At 53.7% G+C, this 17404-nt stretch overlaps 6 protein-coding genes across 6 annotated transcripts; 4 read left to right on the forward strand and 2 right to left on the reverse strand.

Moving 5' to 3' along the window:
* Positions 1–637: 637 nt before the first annotated feature.
* Positions 638–2317, reverse strand: J4E84_009408 (uncharacterized protein; the record flags this gene model as incomplete). Its single annotated transcript, XM_049391970.1, has 1 exon — positions 638–2317. One exon carries the CDS (start codon positions 2315–2317, stop codon positions 638–640), a length of 1680 nt encoding a protein of 559 aa, XP_049240371.1.
* A 1016-nt stretch (positions 2318–3333) lies between these two features.
* Positions 3334–5054, forward strand: J4E84_009409 (uncharacterized protein; the record flags this gene model as incomplete). The annotated part of the gene is made up of 3 exons (XM_049391971.1): positions 3334–4112; positions 4162–4388; positions 4495–5054. The coding sequence occupies 3 exons, from the start codon at positions 3334–3336 to the stop codon at positions 5052–5054; spliced, it is 1566 nt and encodes a 521-aa protein (XP_049240372.1).
* Positions 5055–6960: 1906 nt separating this feature from the next.
* On the forward strand, positions 6961–8452 carry J4E84_009410 (uncharacterized protein; the record flags this gene model as incomplete). The annotated part of the gene is made up of 2 exons (XM_049391972.1): positions 6961–7216; positions 7518–8452. 2 exons carry the CDS (start codon positions 6961–6963, stop codon positions 8450–8452), a joined length of 1191 nt encoding a protein of 396 aa, XP_049240373.1.
* A 1763-nt stretch (positions 8453–10215) lies between these two features.
* Positions 10216–12633, forward strand: J4E84_009411 (uncharacterized protein; the record flags this gene model as incomplete). The annotated part of the gene is made up of 1 exon (XM_049391973.1): positions 10216–12633. The coding sequence occupies one exon, from the start codon at positions 10216–10218 to the stop codon at positions 12631–12633; it is 2418 nt and encodes an 805-aa protein (XP_049240374.1).
* A 790-nt stretch (positions 12634–13423) lies between these two features.
* Positions 13424–15205, reverse strand: J4E84_009412 (uncharacterized protein; the record flags this gene model as incomplete). Its single annotated transcript, XM_049391974.1, has 4 exons — positions 13424–13658; positions 13708–14418; positions 14467–14839; positions 14890–15205. The coding sequence occupies 4 exons, from the start codon at positions 15203–15205 to the stop codon at positions 13424–13426; spliced, it is 1635 nt and encodes a 544-aa protein (XP_049240375.1).
* A 794-nt stretch (positions 15206–15999) lies between these two features.
* On the forward strand, positions 16000–17259 carry J4E84_009413 (uncharacterized protein; the record flags this gene model as incomplete). The annotated part of the gene is made up of 2 exons (XM_049391975.1): positions 16000–16215; positions 16264–17259. 2 exons carry the CDS (start codon positions 16000–16002, stop codon positions 17257–17259), a joined length of 1212 nt encoding a protein of 403 aa, XP_049240376.1.
* Positions 17260–17404: the final 145 nt, after the last annotated feature.

Below are 17404 nucleotides of genomic sequence, written 5' to 3' on the forward strand. Positions count from 1 at the left end.
AACCAACGAGGTAATGCCTATGTATGTAGCTATGAACCAGTCTCAGTCTCTTGTCTCTCTATATCTGCTCTTGCGTTTTCTCAGGATTAGCCCGACTGGATTCCGCTTTTGTTCTTATGCCAGCAAGCAAGCTCTAGCGTTGTAGTCTAGTTACTAGTTCGTTTTTCTGCGACGGAAGAAGTGGACAGAGTAATGTGATATACCCTTTTCGTTCGACTGAGACTTTTGCCTATATCCGCTGTGCTGTGCTGAACTTTGAGTGAGATCGAGGTTGATGGTCGATGCACGTCACGAATATGTATAATGTGGAAGCATGGGGAGAGAATGTCTTTGATTATCGTGACTTCCGTGTCATCATGTATTGCTTTGTGAGTGTTGCTACATACAAGGTCATTAACCTTCATTCGTTCGGAGACCTCCATCGTCGTTCCATCCATCATTGGTATACCCTTTCCAAAGTCTGTACATCCAATCCATAACATCAATCTCTCATCGCGCTCGCTGTACAAAGTTGAAACCCTGAGGTTCAAAGAAAGATCAAGTCGCTCTATCAATAAAAAGCCCAAGTAACGCCAAGAAGGGGGTATGCAATGCCGAATCATACTACCAAAGAGAAAGAAGACGAGAGCGGACGAGTCTAGTCGCTGTCGCTCAAACTGTCCCTTCGTCCAACGGCACGGACGCCACCACGACGGTAGCCATCCATGACATCTCTGCCGCCCCTCTCCCTCCTCGCGTTAGTCGGGACACCGACTTGAGACACGCTCTCCATGGGGTGCACACTGCCCGCCTGGCTAAGACCGGGGATGTGGCACGGGTAGCTCATGTGGCCCTGAGAATCACCGTTGGTAGTGGTGAAGATGTCAGATGCCGGGGGAGCAGGGCGCGAAGTGCGGTGTTGCTTGCGAGGCGACTCGGAGGTAGGACGCGAACGCGAGCCTGAGGGGCGGGGACGAGACTCAGAGGTTGGGCGGCCGGAGCGCGAGGTGCGGTCTTGGGAGGGGCGGTCCTGGGATGGGCGGGCTGAGCGGGAGCGGGGCGCGTGCTTGTTGGGGTCTGAGTAGAGGGACTTGTCGGCGTTGGGACGGTAGTCGGAGTAGTAGCTTGACTCGGTGACTTCGGAGGGGGCGCTGCGCTCGGTCTTGGGGGCGGCCTTTGGAGGAGGCGGCTTGGCGAAGTCAGAGGTAGAGACGCCGGTGTAGACGGTTGCGGTGTCGTCGTCGCCGGTGGTGAATGAGTAGGCTGCGGAAGGAGGAGCACGGCGAGGTCCAGACGGGGCCTTGCTCCTTGTGGGAGCGCGTGTTGGTGTGCCGGCTTCAGAGGGGGCGGTGTACTCAGTGTAGGCGCGGGTGTAGTCACTCTCGGGGGAACGGTACTCGATCATGGGACGGGTGACTTCAGCCATTTCGGGAGCCTCAGAGGGTGTGCCGTGCTTCTTGGACTTCTTCTGCTCTTCCTTTGCGCGCTTGGCCTCTGCCTTTTGTTCTTCCTTGCGGGCTTTGGCTTCAGCGGCTTCCTTCTTAGCAGCTTCCTTTTCAGCGGCTTTGGCCTTGCGCATGCGTTCCCTTGCGCGCATCTCCTTGGCTTTGGCTTCCTTCTTGGGGTCCTTGACTTCCTTGGCGTCCTTCTTTACAAGCGGTGCGTTACTAGAGACCTGGGAGCCACCGACCTCAGAGGGTTGAGAGCCGGAGTAGTCGGTGTACATGCCATCGCCAACGCGGTTGAGGCCACCAACACGGGCAGCCTTCTCCTCGCGGTACTTGCGGAGCTCAGGGTCTTTGTAGTCGTTGGTGTGATCGCGGCGGTGCTTCTTGTGCCTTCGTCCGTCTCCGCCACGAAGGCCGCCCTCGCCCCTCTCGGCGTCGCGGTATTCGTTGGGGTCGACACTGGTACCAGACTCATCCGTGTAGTTAAGCTCGCTCTGTTCGCCGAAGTAGCTACCGCCGTGGACAACACTGCCACCGCCGAGCTTGGTGCTCTTGGTTGCGTTGGAGAGAGTCTTGCCGTCGGGTCCCTTGCGTCTCAGCACCGTTGACTTGTAGTCCTCCCAGTCGTTGTCGCGCCACTTGAAGCCACCGTTCTTAGCCCAGAAGAAGAACCAGATAGCTCCAAGGGCGAGACCGACACCGATGAGAGCAAACAGAGCCTGGAAGCCCGGTCCGGAAAGGTCGTTGGGTGGGCGTGCGCCTGCTGAGGCGAGGTTCTTGTATGGTTCAGGTTGGTCACGCTTGACCATTGACTTGGCCAGCTGCAGAGCATTCACGGCCATGGGCGAGAGTGCCCGCTCGTCGGCGGCAATGTCGGGATGGGGCGCCATGGTAGGCGAGAGGGTGGTGGTGGTGTTTTCGCAGGTGCAGGTCGATTATAGCGGGTCGAACAGCGAATGCAACTGGCAGAAAGTAGTCAGAGAGTATTCTGTAGTGTTGGTAGCAATGTGCAGTGTGGGGTTTGGAGCGTGGAAGCGTGGCTCCCGTTAACTTTTGGTCTGAAGCGTGTTGGGTGCGGGTGGCTGGTGGGCAAATGCAGGAGGTTAGGACGAGGTTGGGGACGCGAGCCGACGTCACCCAAACAAAGTCGTTGATGCAGCAACAGCACGGCCACCAACTTCAATCCAGTTGAATGCCACGCGGCGTCCCGCGATTGATTAGAAACCTGTCTAGTTCATACGGTACAGCACACCCTCTCAACAATTGTCCTCTTTTTCTTTACCGCTTTTTGACGCGACGCGTAGAAATGGAGTCGGCGGTGAGGCCATGCGCGCCAACGATCGCCTTCGCGAAGAGCCCCATAAAGGGCTTGCAGCGCCCTGCATCACGCCTTTGCGGGAAGGCCACATCCCCGGACTAGTCTCATGTCTTGCGCATACCGTAGCACCGTAGTAACCGTCGTAAGCTCAGCAAAACTTTAGCGCCGTCGTCCCTTCTCCTGTACCTGCATCCGAAGCACACTCCAGGAAAGCCTTGGCGACCCGTGAACGCCATGCGCTCAACCTCAATGGATGCGACTGCATCACTGACAGCTGACAATGAATACATTTTCCTCTCCATGCTTCTCTCAATGATCGAAGTTCTCGACTCAAATGGTGGACCCTGACTTTTGACATGTTGCCCGTCGTAGGGCGTGAAGCTAGTCACGAAAGAATTTCTTCTACCATAGTTTTCAACGAACCTGTTAAAAAATGATGAGCATTATAGTCTTCTCAAGACCTTCTTTTCTCTCTAAAACCGGAACAATTGTACGTTCATGTTCTGCTGAAAAGGTTGAAAGATGGCGACGCAGACACAAACAGCGACTTCGGTCTTCGAGCTCCAGCCAACACCCAAGACCACATCCATGAAACCTATCTATCATCCACCACGGCCATCGCAGGAAGTCTCGAATTACGGTCACTGTGTATCCGACAGCGAATTATCCGCCACGCCATCTGTCACAAAATCATCCACCCTGCGCACCTTCCTTACAATCTTCACCCCCTCCTTCGTCGGCTTCATAGCCAGCTTTACCAACGGCATCATCACAGTCGGTCTCCCCTCAATCGCACGTTCCATCGCCCTCGAACGCTCTCTCTACCTATGGCCCTCTTCCGTCTATGGTCTTACATCCGGCGCCGCACTACTCATCGCTGGTTCTGTAGCCGATATCGTCGGTGCTAGATCCGTGGAGCTCACTGGCATCACCTTCCTTGGTGTCTTCACGCTAGCATGCGGGTTCGCGCAGACCGGCGGGCAGCTTGTTGCGTTCCGGGCTCTCCAAGGTGTGGCACTTGCATTGCATTTGCCTGCTTCTGTTGCCATCATTACTGGTGCTGTGCCGTCTGGGAGAGCGAGGAATCTTGGGTTTGCGTGTTTGGGGTTCAGTCAGCCACTCGGGTTTGCTGTTGGACTAGTGCTGAGTGGTGTTATGATCGAAAGAGCGGGATGGCGGTTGGGGTTCTACGTGACTGGAGGGTGTACGTTGGCAGTGGCCGTGGCTGCGATCTGGACGCTTCCCAAACTCCCTTCTCAGAATCAGGATGGTGTGGTTGCGCTTTGGAAGAAGGTTGTTAGGGAGATTGATTGGGTTGGTGGTATGATATCTAGTGGTGGACTGGCTATTCTTGCCTATGTCCTTGCGTATGAGTTCCCTTTTCCCCCGTACTCAACAAAAGCTAATAGCAAGCAGTATCATCAGCGCCGACCTGACAAGCATTCGCTCAGCCGAGACGGCCTCGCTTCTCACTATCAGCATCCTCCTTCTCTGCGCCTTCCCAGCCTGGATGCACTACCGTGGGCGACGTGGAAAAACAGCCCTAGTACCGAACAAGCTGTGGAACAGTCTCCCCTTTGCCAGCACATGCATCATGGTCGCACTTTCTTACGGCGTCATGAACTCCATTGAGCTCTTCTCCAGTCTATAGTATGTATCACCATCCACCATCCTGTTGCGCAACATGGCAGAAGTCGATGTCTAACTCCAAGCCCAGTTTCCAAGAAGTCCAACACGCCTCCATGCTAGCAACATCCCTCTACCTCCTCCCCAACCTCCTAGCCGGCGTCCTAATCCAAATATCCGTCGGTCTGTTCGTCCACCGCATTCCTGCCCGCTGGCTCGTCGCCGGCTCCGCCTTGATCTGCGCCATCTCGCCTCTCCTAATGGCCGTCATGCCACCAACGTGGAGCTACTGGAAACTCGCTTTCTGGGCGCAGATGTTCGCCCCGTTCAGCGCCGATGTCTTGTTCACCGTTGGTCTCATAATCGTGAGTGACAACTTCCCGGAGAAGACGCAGGCGCTGGCTGGTGCTGTGTTCAATACCGTGGCGCAGTTTGGTATGAGTTTGGGTATGGGTAGTTGCCAGGTTGTTGCGCTGGGGGTGCAGGTTAAGAGCGGGAGTACGGGTACTGGTGGCCATGGTGATGGGGGTGGTGGGGACGCGTTTGAGAGCCAGGATGATGTGGCTGTGTTGAAGGGGTATAGGGCGAGCTATTGGCTTATGTTCGGGTACATGGTCGTTTGTATGATGATCGCTGTCGTGGGATTGAGGAAGGCGGGTAAGGTCGGACTGAAGAGGGAGTAACCGGTTGGCTATACGGGAATGCTGTCGGAAAGCACCAATGCGGTTTCCGCAGCCGCTTGAGGTCCGAAAGAAGGTCAAATAGACCATCTAACACCTAACTCAGACAAAACGGGCAAGTATATATAAAGCAGCGTCGGGCTCCACGCCATGAAGTATACCAGGTAGTACACCAACCACCATGCGACAAAGTGTTTCAAGTTCGTCATTATCCCACCTTGTCTTTCTCCTACGATCAAATTGACCAAGCGCTCTTGGCAGTATACGGTCCACAAGCACAGTGGTACCAGCATGTAGAAGGTGTGGAAAGCCTTTACGCTGTTCTCTTGTGAAGGTGTCGGCCGTATGACTATCTGTGCGTAAGTCGATAACACGCACGCGGCGTTCATACGTAGCGATGACATGGCGAAGATGTGGGATCGTGTGTTGACGGGGTCTGAGGAAGATGGAAAGAGGGTTGTATGGAAGAAATGCGACGACGAGTGACAATTACATAGGTAGCCAAGATCATGTCCAGGTTTTGCAGTGGCTCTACCAAGTTTCGCGTGTACCTTATGTTGCCCACAACCATTCTTTGGCGAATCTTGGAACGAACACAACAAAGGCCATAGCGATTCGTTCAGTATGGCACGTTCTTGGTTGGTCTACCCGCTAGAGCTGGGAGGAGCGGACGGAGTAGGGCGCGCGTCTTACTGTTGCACCTCCACGAGGTTCTCTACATGAATAATCTCATTGTTCATGCAATTGCGTAACCGCAGATTCGTGAATTGGTGAAGTAAATTTGGCTGTGTTTCTGGCTTTGAACCATGTATGAAGCAACCTTGGAATGTGCCGGACAGAAACACGAACGATCATTGCGCTCCATGGCGTTGCCACGTCAAACAAGAAAAAGATAAACAGGTCTGTAGACTACATCAAGACAAGAGCTTTTAAAGTAGATGACCTAACGTTAATGTAGACTCCAGGGTGTTCAGTTTGTTCCCAGCTTGGCGTGCTGCCATGATCGCCGCCAAGACAACACGTGCACCCCCGCCCCGCCACAGCGAACCTCGGAACGCTTCACGGTTCCTCCACAACCTTTCCGTCTCGTTACACATGACTTAATGGCTCAACACACAACCATGATGTGGGATCGGTCAAACAGTTCACCAGCTGATCACTCATACTCTACAACAAACACACCGCATTCAGTAGCAGTAGCGCCCCCGCAGCCCACCTGCCCGACTGGCATTAATCTCCCACGGAGCAAAGGCTCGCCCAGGAAGCTGTTTCCATTGCGATGGTAATTAATATCCCAAGGCCACGATAAGCTCGAAGGCGACCCAAGCATCATGCGCCTAGACGGATCAGCAGGGGACCAAACCGCCATAGTCAGCGAACTGCCTAAACCAGTAGGCACGTAAACGCCAAGGTTCACCGTCAACGAATGGTCGCGCATAGGTGATTTTATGATCGTCTCTATCTCGAATTTAGCAGCACCCGATTCAAGGATCTTGTTGTGGTCACGCTCGTTATGTGGTGATTCGATTGCGATTACTTTGTTCTTTGGTTGGTTGAGTACATGATGACGCTGATTTGTCGGCCCCATCCAAATCAGAGACCAAAAAACAATGATTTGGGAGTCTACACCACCCTACGGATCTCCCAAACTTTCGTTTTCATACTAATGTAGTCTGCAGCCACCTGTTTCGTTCCTTCCGTTCATGGTGCTAGCGACCGGGTCGGCGCGAATCTGGGGATCTTTGACGACCTTCCGCATCTGCATTGGAGGAGCCGGGGCTAACCTTTTAGTGCCGGTATAGAGCAGGGCTGCGCGATATCATCTGGTCTACCACTGAATATATAGGTAGCATAGTCGGTGCCTTCATCTGGAGTCTTCCCTCACGCTTCTCCTTCATCCTCACATACCATGAAGCTCCTCAACATCGCCCTTGCTTCTTTAGGCTTAGCGTCTGCGGCCACCGTCAACACAAAGAAGGTCAACTACGATGACTGGAAGGTGTACCGCGTCAATGTCGGTGCCAACGCTGCCAAAATCGACGATGTCATGAGCAAGCTTTCACTTGACTTGTGGAAGGGCAAGCCAACATCTAGTGATGTGGTCGACGTTATGGTGCCACCTTCGGCAGTCAAGGACTTCGAGACGTCTACGAAGGATATAGAGGGTAAAGCAGCCGCCACGAGTACTTTTGAGAATGTTTAACTAACTTTTTGACAGTATGTGGCCTCGTAGCTACGATCGTTTCTTGACACTAACAACTGGATAGACCAAGGTCATGCACGACAATCTTGGCCGTTCGATCGCAGACGAGCAGACTGTCAGCATATATGCCGGTACGTTGGATACATTTCTTGCAAGGAAAAACAAGCCAGGAGTCTACATTGTCTTGCGATTTCGCAGAGTTCAAGATCTAGCGGCAACGTAGACTCCAGGGGAGATCTAAAACTTGTGCTAACGATGATCAGCCGGTGCAGCACCAAGTGCCTCCTGGTTCAACGCGTACCACTCGATTGCCGATCATATGCAATGGATCACGGACCTTGCCGCGGCGTACCCAAAGAACGCTGAAGTAGTCTCTGCTGGCAAATCGGTTGAAGGCCGCGACATCAAGGGTATCCACATCTGGGGCAACGGCGGCAAAGGATCGAAGAGAGCGGTAGTATGGCACGGCACAGTCCACGCACGAGAGTGGATCACGACAATGGTCGTTGAGTACGCTGCGTACCAGCTCCTCACATCTACCGACTCCACCACGGCTGGATTCAAGAACTCGTACGACTTCTACATCTTCCCCATCGTGAACCCAGATGGCTTCGCATACACCCAATCAGCCGACCGCTTATGGCGCAAGAACCGCCAGACCACTCCCTCGGCGTCTTGCGTAGGCCGCGACATCAACCGCAACTGGCCTTCCCACTGGGACCTACCCCAAGGCGCATCGACCTCCCCCTGCGCACAAGATTACAAGGGTCCCTCTGCAGGCGACGGTGTAGAGACTAAGCTGCTCAAGGCCCAACTCGACAGCCTAGCCGCCGGCCGCGGAATCGCGCTGTACATGGATATCCACGCCTACAGCCAGCTTTGGATGTACCCGTACGGATACACATGCTCTGGTGTCGTCCCCAACTCCTCGAAGTATGCTTCCCTTACCAAGGGCGCCATCGCCGCTGTCAAGGCTGTGCACGGAACTACATTTACAGGTGGACCTATTTGCAACACTATCTACCAGGTCAGCGGCGACTCAGTGGACTACGCCTTCGAGGTTGCCAAGGCAAACTACTCCATGACCGTGGAGCTAAGGGACACCGGCAACTACGGATTCGTCCTGCCCGCTGCGCAGATCTTGCCCAGTGGTGAGGAGATGTGGGCTGGTTTGAAGTACTTGTTGGCGAACATGTAGATGGTGATTTATACGCAATGAGTAGGTGTTGACGGCGTTTGAAGAGTTGGGAATGTAGCGATACCTCGAGATGGCGATAGCATGCTTCCATTCCTGTTGATAGTAGAGTTACATGAATCCAACAAAGTGATAAAGAACTCATCCGTCCCATCTGATTGTACCCTGCCAATGGCTATGACTCTTAGAGCTTATAGTACTACCCTGCTCTCCCATCTTAGCGACGACAACAGCCAAAACCCCTCCCCTATCCATTCCCCTAAGCTGCACCAGGCCACGAACAAGTAGCCAGCTTCCCATCATGACAACGCTCAGAAGATCGACAACGCATAGCAGTTTTCCAGAACCCGTTCTTGCACCTGAAGAGCACGCCTCCATTCCCGTTGTTCTCCCGCAACATACATTTCGGTACGCCTTCCTCGCATCGGCGGTGCAAGTTGTTGTCGCGAGAAGAAAGCGTAGCGTCGATGCACTGGGGTGATGGCTTATCGGTGCAGCGACATGTCTCGCGTGCCTCCCATGTTCCGTCCTTGCAGATGTTTATGCCGTCGTAGCCGATGTGGAGAGTAGTCAGACATTGTAGTTCGCCTTCTGCGCATTGAGCGGGCGAGGGGATGCAGGCGCCGTTTTCATGATGGGTGCAGTCCGAGAGTACGCCGCGTGGTACGACGGAGCTGAGGGCGATTGCGGTAAGGCTTGTGAGGAAGGTGATGATACTGAAGTACTTCATTGTGGGGATCTAGAGATAGCAGATCGATGGTGCAGAACCTTGAAAGTTTAGTATGGAGAGTTGATAATATTACGTAGAGGCTCGAGGCAGAATTGGAGGGGAAAGAGCGTTACTTTATTTTGGCAGGTGTGGCGGTAGGTGAGGAAGTGAGAGCCTTTAGGCATTTCATCATGTTGCCTACATTACTTGTATAGCTCAATGAAGGATCTGTGAGATGCTGCCAACCCATATGGACTATGGCTAAGGGTACTGACCACGATCGGTCATTCATTACTTCCGCAATTCATACTATACCCATGTATGACGACAATTTCTAATAGGTGACTCTACGATGATGTGACAACCAGAAGATCTCTCGTAGTAGAAAAGTTAGCTAACCGACGATAACACAATCCCTTCAAGGATGCTTTTCCCCAGATTATCTGTACACCCACTAATGTTGTGACACGCGGGTAGTCGCAGACAAATGGAACGAACGTCTGACTGCATTCAGACCAACCCATGTGGCCGTCAGCTGTAAGAGAACCTTGGAAAAGTGCCCAAGCACATAGCTAGCACGAACGGTCCAGTCATCAACTATGCGCGTAATATGGAGGGCACACTTGCCGAGGAGGGAGCAGAACATTGGCTGCTTAAAGGCAAGTCACATATCAATCCACCTGATGAACGTGGCGGTATATTGCCGAGATGGAATCAAGGCCGATGTGTCTGGTAGCGACCGCACCATCAGTCTGGTGTGTTGATCGATCAGCAGTATCAAAAGTGCACCGACGCGCAACTTGCACTTCGCTCAGTCAAGCCACTTGAGGTCATAGCGCCACACTGTTTGCGTTTGCTCAAGGCCTCCATCGCCTTGTGGTTCTACATCCGCTCCCCCACCGCGAACATAAGCAATTTTTCCCATTGACGGCGTACGAACGACAGTCGCCGGCGCGGTCGGATTCTGTCAATACTGCGCACAGCGATACACGAATCATGTATGTTTCTTCCCTTTAGATCGCGCCCAGTACACTGACACAGCTTTAGGCCTGCGAATATGAGCGACATCAACACCATCTTTGGAATCCTAGCAGCCGATGATGCTAAGCTCGATCTACCGTTAGATTTAGTGGAACGCACAGCTAAAGAGCTGAGCCACAACATCTACACCGAGTTCTCTTACCTCAACGTCATCGAGAAACAACATGGGGCCGCCATATCGGTTCGGTGGAAGAAAAAGTCGCCAGCAAAGCGCCGAGAGCTACTTTGCGCCGTATGGTCCGAAATGCCTGCTACACATCGACCTGAAATGGAGGATCCGCACTTCTATTGCGCTAAGTGCACATGCGGAGGCGCGAAGAAAGTATTCTATCGCAACGAGCTATGGCCTTACATCAATTTGGAGGACTTGTCAGATGCGAGGTCCTTGCTCGAATTGATCAAAGTCCGCGCCCACAATCGTCCTTCAACATTCGCTAGCACCGAGCTAAGCTATTCTCCAGCGGCTGCACCGCGGACTACCCGGGAGCAACTCAAGGATCCCAGCATATCCTTCGCAGACCAGGATTTCGAGGCACAACAGTATATACCGGAGTTATACGGTCGCGTGGTGGACCCGGCAGAACCCGAATGCATCGTTCTCAATGGGTTGCGCACCATGTACCTTCTGGGACCAGGCCTGCAGATGCTTCGCATTCAAGCTGGTCTGTTGAGGTTCCTTGTCGACTGCTGTATCAAGATCATGCATGACATCCCCAGCGACATGATTCTAGCTGATGCTAGGACGATCCCATTCCAGCCACCGAGCTTGCCACCTCAAGATTTTGTGAGCAGTAGCCTTAAAGATGCAGCTATTAAGGCCGAATACTGTGCGCGAAGTATGCCGGATTGTACGCGCATCCGACATCTGATCTCAACAGTATTGAACAGTATCAAAGACCATGCCTGGGCCTTGCGCGAGGACCCTGTGTATTTTGCGGAACACGTCCAAGACCACGTGGAGCATCGCCATGAGAACATACTGAACAAAGCTGGACAGCCATCCGAAAGACTGGGAACGAGATACTTCAACTCCTGCGTTCTCCGCGAGATCATGGCCAGCGCATACGGCACTCTTATCGTCTGGGACCAGCTCTATCAGGAATCCCTCAAACTCGAAGCTCTTTACGAGTTGACGTTGCAAGGAGAAGTGACCGAGGAGTTATTCAGACGCTATCTCGATGCTATGAAAGTTGTGTACTTCTTGTTGCTGGGATGCAAAGGTGAAGCCGCGGGGTTCTTGCAGAACTTCGCTAGGGGCTCTCCGCATTTGCGTCACCTCTATGTTAGGAAGCCTATACAAGGAACATCCGATTACACAGCCGCGCTGACCGCAACTGACGATGTCGTTGGTAGCCGGGTAGAGAAGCTCTTGGGTCGAGTGAGCGATGAGGATTCAACGGTCGACGTATCTCACTGCCATCTGGACTGCCTTGAGACATACTGCGGACGAGAGCCGTCTGCAAGATCCAAGCTCTCACCTTTCATAGAACATTCTTTGACTCAGCTGTCAATCAGCGTGGAATGTCTACACCTGTTACGAGTATCATCCTGCGCCGACAGGATGACACCACATTTCGACTTTCTCGAGATCGATGCTGTCGTTCCTAAACCAGTTCTGGGCTTCTTGCACGCTCACGAAAAGTGGAGAGAAACGATGGAAAACGGAGGCGGCGAGCTGGCCATACCGAATCTTGAAGTGTCAAGCAATGGAAAACTAGACTATCCCAGCGAAACTGTCCATACAAAACAGGCCGTTGAAGCACGTCGAAAGGCGGAACGCAACCTAGACAGGTTCTGGAGATGCGTCGATAGGTCTTTTCGTAAGCTCACAGGCTATTCCCAACACGCTACTATTCGCAGACTCTTCGATGAAGGCGGTCCGATGCAGAGAACAGCTCCGTGGTATGACCCGGAAGGTCACGATGCATCGCCGAAATCGATCATTGCATACGAGTATCAGCCTATATCCGAGATCTTTCATGACCCAACAAAAGAGATCACCGGAAACTTCGATCGCCTCGCCGTTGCAGGTAAGATCAAATCGAAGACACATAGCGAGATAGATGCTGCGGCTCACAACGCCGATGAGGCAGCGCAGGAGCGACCGATGGCCATGTCAAAACCTCTATATCATGTTGGAAAGGACGCGTATGTCGTAATCAAGGCGCTGTTCCATGTGCCAAACGACAGCGAGCCTCCGGGCAAAATCCGATGGGACCAGCTTGTGGCTACGCTCACCAAGCTTGGATTCGCCGTCGAGAAGCTGCACGGGTCTGCGTGGCAATTCACACCGAAGAAGTTGAACTTGCCACGTGGAATCCAGTTCCATGAGCCGCATCCGAGCGGTGAAGTGCCATTGACTCTGGCCAGACGCTACGGACGTCGACTAGCGCGTGCGTACGGATGGGAGGCAGCGATGTTCAAGCAGAAGTGAGGGTGGTAGTTCATGCAGTGACTTGGCGTTTGGGATGGCAGTGGATGTCGGTATTTGAGGGGACTGGTACCATTTGGAAGGAGCGTCTGGCGTTTCCTCGGAGCTAGCGCAGCAGCCGCACACGTACGCTCCCGTCGGCTTCGTGGAGCGTGAGTTTAGTGGCGCTCTAATTGAGTGGTAGATAGGCGGTGCTGATTAAGTCGACTGCTGAGATTCGGTCATGTCAGTGTCAGACCTACGCAGTCAGACTTCTAATAAAAGACGCGGGTCGCTCCATTGTGGTTTCTCATGACCGTGTTTTGCGCGTCAACATCGAGGCTTGATTCGTATTGACGCGTGAAATCAAACTCGTTACTAATCGTTTCCGAAGTTGCCGGTGCAAGTTTTCTTGTCGGCGTGATGGGGGTTGGGGGCGCAGAAGACGCGAAATTGCGCGTGAGGTTTGCGACAGCGGATGATGACGCGCTAATGGCTTGGCAGTGACCTTCGTAGGCAGGAACATCCCACGCTCTCATATACCTGTTTCTCACGAAGGTACGAACTCACTCGCGGAACAAAACAGTTACGATCAGAGTGCAAAGAACAAGGTCGTGTGTAGAGGGGGTATATTGTTACTGCAGTGATGTTTCCACTACAGCTTCTAGGTAAGAAGATCTAGTAATTGAGGGGATACTGTGAGAATCGGAACCTTCATCAATCGTCAAACCCAAGCGAATCCATCACGCCGAACTTTCGTCACGTGAAATCATCCGTCGTAATAATCAGAGGTGCTCACCGTGGGGCACAGCGCCTATCGGCTAGATGCGCCGTCGATCTCCTTTTGAGCATCGACAGCAGCGGCCGGGTCTGACTCTTTGTCCTTGTTGCCGGTCTCCTGGCGGATCGGTAGCTCTGAGCTCGTCTCACCAGCAGTCTTTGTAGAGTCATCAACTCCAGCAACCGGAGCGTTAGCGAAGTGTACTTTGCGGTCTGGCGTCTCCGAGATCCTTCTAAGTTCGGTGACAAACGACTCGCCCCACCATGCGCTGTGTGAAGTTAGAACGTGTCGATCGAGATGTGATCGTGGGCACTTACCTAGTGTATTTCCGGACGTATTTGGACAGCTTCTGGTAGTTTAGACTACGTTGCTCATCGCCCATGGTGACTGCGTCATGAATGGCATCTGCCAACTCCTCGGTGTTCCATGGGTTGACGATAAGACTGCCGTTCAAGCTCTGTGCAGCACCAGTGAACTCGGACAAGATCATGACACCGTGTCGCTTCTCCTGTGTCGCGATGTACTCGTAGGACACCAGGTTCATACCGTCGCGTGTCGAAGATACGAGACAGACATCTGAGACGGCGTAGAGCGCAATAAGCTCGTCGAAAGAGACCGACTTGTGCATGAAGTGGATAGGCATGAACTCGATAGTGCCGAACTTGCCATTGATGCGACCAACAAGCTCATTGACAACTGCGCGGAGGTTCTGGTATTCCTCGACGTCTTGCCGAGAAGGAACGGCGACTTGTACAAGCACGACCTTGCCGATCCATTCGGGATGCTCTGTGAGGAACACCTCGAGAGCGTGCAGCTTCTGTGGTACACCCTTGATGTAGTCGAGGCGATCAACACCAACGATGAGCTTCACACCCTGGAACTTCTTCTCGAGGGCTGCTATCCGCTCTTGTACCTTGGGCTTCTGGAGACCCTCGTCGAACTTCTCGGGATCGATACCGATAGGGAAAGCGCCGACAGTAACGACCTTGCCCTTGAACTCGACTCCGTTTGGTGTTGTGGCAAGTCCCCTGGTCTGAGTTAGCAAGTGCGAACTCTGCCCTTGGGCTGATACCTACAGAATGCGCGAGCAACTGCTCAGGAAATGACGAGCATAGTCGTATGTGTGGAAGCCAATGAGGTCGCAGTGGAGAACGCCAAGCAGAATCTCATTGCGGACGGGGAGGATTCGGTAGATCTCGGAACTGGGGAAAGGTGTGTGCAAGAAGAAGCCAATCTTGACATTCTTCTTCGTGTTGCCGAGCTCTTCGCGCAACATGGCGGGCATGAGCATCAGGTGGTAGTCGTGCACCCAGACCATGTCGTTGTCTTGTACGTCCTTTGCGACGGCCTTTGCGAACAGGCGGTTGGCCTCGGTGTAGGCGTCCCAAGCGGACTCGTCGAAGGTAATCTCACCGGGGTGGTAGTGGAAGAGCGGCCACATGATCTCGTCTACAATTGTTAGTGCTGGCAGCGATATGGTTCTACATAGGTAATCTCACTTGAGAATCCGTTGTAATGCCTGTCTGCGAGCTCATCGTCGAGCATAACAGGTACCGCGTTGTACTTCTCCTTGAGCTGGTCGTTCAAAGTCTTTGTCTCGTCCTCGGGGACTTCAAGTCCGGGCCAGCCATACCACTGGAAGGTGGTGGTCTTGGAGAGTCCGCTCAAACCGCTGACCAGTCCTCCCGAGGACATGGACATGTCGTACTTGCCCTCATCGGAGCGCTTGATGGTGATGGGCAGTCGATTCGACACGAGCAGCAGACGTCCCTCCGACGACTCGGGCTGCTTGAGGGTTGTGGGCGCGTTAGACATCTTGGCGGTGGATATGTTGGATAGTGGGGGTTGTAAGGTGGTTGAGTCGCGACACTCCTGACAGGAAATTTATCTGCGGCGTAGGATGTTGGGCGAGGTCAGCATTCACCTCCGCAACGTGGCTGGGGCCGGTGAGCAGGCGGTGTGGGTAGGTTTCCTTTGGCGCGAGGGGGGAGGGATCAGTTATTTTAATTGTGGTGCTGGCGTGACGAAAGAATGATAATAGATCAAGGCCCGCTCGAAGGTGGAGGCGGCTTCTCGCAGGTTCCGAGCTCAAGCGGCCAGAGTTGGCAGACGGCAGGGCGCAGTTACAACCCGGGCAGATGCTAAAGTTGAAGATGACTGGGGCTAGGGGCGGTCGGGACTGGCGGCATGCAGCTCGGTCGCTGACAGGTGTAGGCCGCGTTGGAAAACACTGAATGAAGCTGGCGGTGTCTGTGTGAAACTTGGGAATAAATGTGACGTCGGTCGTGGAGCTGCCCAACCCAGCAGACGCGGGGCGCTCACAGACCAACTCGACGTCAAAGGGCGGCGCCCAGCATCATCTATGGGCATCTGCATTGGCAATACCATGCGATTCATGCAATCAGCAGGAAGGAATGCGATTCAACTGATACACTGACATCGCCGTGGCTCGACACGACAAATTCCCCGCAGGCCCTGAAGCCACTTGACGCCATTGGATCTCTCCGCGGAGTCACGTGTACGCTACCGGCGACGTGCCTGCCCTAACCGCCGCGTCTATCGCGTACGGCCGTCGATCATCAACACCATCTACGAACGCGCCGCCCATCATGTCGGATTCCGAAGCAGACCGGCCCTCTGAGGCGACCATTTCAAACAAACTGCGCGACATTGTCATCGCGATCCACAAATCTGGAAAAAGCGATGATCTGACTGTGAAGCGCGTTCGGGCGCGCGCAGAGAAGGAACTAGCCCTAGACGAGGGCTTCTTCAAGACAGACTCGACATGGAAAGAGCAATCACAGAAAGTCATTGTAGACGCAGTGGTATGAGGCCCGACTTCGAATTCCTTACCGTGTACTAAAAATATGTAGGAGAAGTTCTGCTCCGATGAGCCTACACCACAGTCTACTCCCAAAAAAGCCGCCCCGAAACCCAAAGCGAAGCCCGCCGAGAAGAAGACCAAAGCTGCCACCGAGAATGCCAGAGGCACCAAGCGCAAGGCTGCGGCACCCGCCAAGAAACCCAAGAAGCGCGCAAAGACCGAGTCCGAAGAATCTGAAGCTGAGCTCTCAGAACCACCCGCCGAGATATCCGATGCAGAGAGCGAGCCACCCAAGAAATTAGTACGGCGGGGGAAGAAGACTGTGACAGAAGACTCGGACGAGGAGGATTCGCCGAAGCCGACGTCCAGACCCGGCGCTGTGGTTGACGATGAGAGCGACGTCGAACCCGAGCCAGCGAAGAAGGCAGAGACAAAGGGCGACGTATCTGACAGTGATCTGTCCAGCGTCATAGACGAAGAGCCCAAGAAGAAGAAGAAAGTCGCTGCAGCAAAGGGCAAGAAGGAAAAGGCCCCGGCGAAACCGAAAGCGGCGCCCAAAGCGAAGACCGAGGACGATCCCGACACCGCTGAAGTCAAGCGACTCCAAGGCTGGCTCGTGAAGTGCGGCATTCGAAAAGTCTGGTCGCGCGACCCCGAACTGTCCCAGTGCGACACCTCGAAGGACAAGATCCGCGTGCTCAAGGGCTGGCTGAAGGACGTGGGCATGGATGGCAAATACTCGGTTGAAAAGGCAGCCAAGATCAAGGAGCAGAGGGAGTTTGCGAAAGACCTCGAGGCAATCAAAGAGGGCGAAGCGGCGTGGGGAAAGGCAAGTGAAGTCACCGCTACGGGTCGACCAAGCCGAAGGGCAGCAGCAAAACCTGTACCACAGCAGAAGGTTGTACTGGAAGACGATAGCGAGGAAGAGGCTGGCGGCGATGATAACGAAGACGACGATGACGATGATGACGACGATGTCCAGGGCGAATCGGAAGACGAGGAGGATGATAAGAGCGGCGACAGCGGAGGTGACGACTCCGAATGAGCTATATCTGCAACTTCTAATGTCATTCGCCGCGCTTGCATACGCTTGTCATTGTGGAGCGTACGACACCATATCTAATACATGCGCATGGTTTAATCGGGGCGTAGTAGGTCGTTTGATACCCACAAAAGCTGTTCTGATCTTT

Source organism: Alternaria hordeiaustralica (assembly GCF_023758085.1).
Source record: "Alternaria hordeiaustralica strain BMP 2776 chromosome Unknown scaffold_28, whole genome shotgun sequence".
Lineage (NCBI taxonomy): Eukaryota > Fungi > Ascomycota > Dothideomycetes > Pleosporales > Pleosporaceae > Alternaria > Alternaria hordeiaustralica.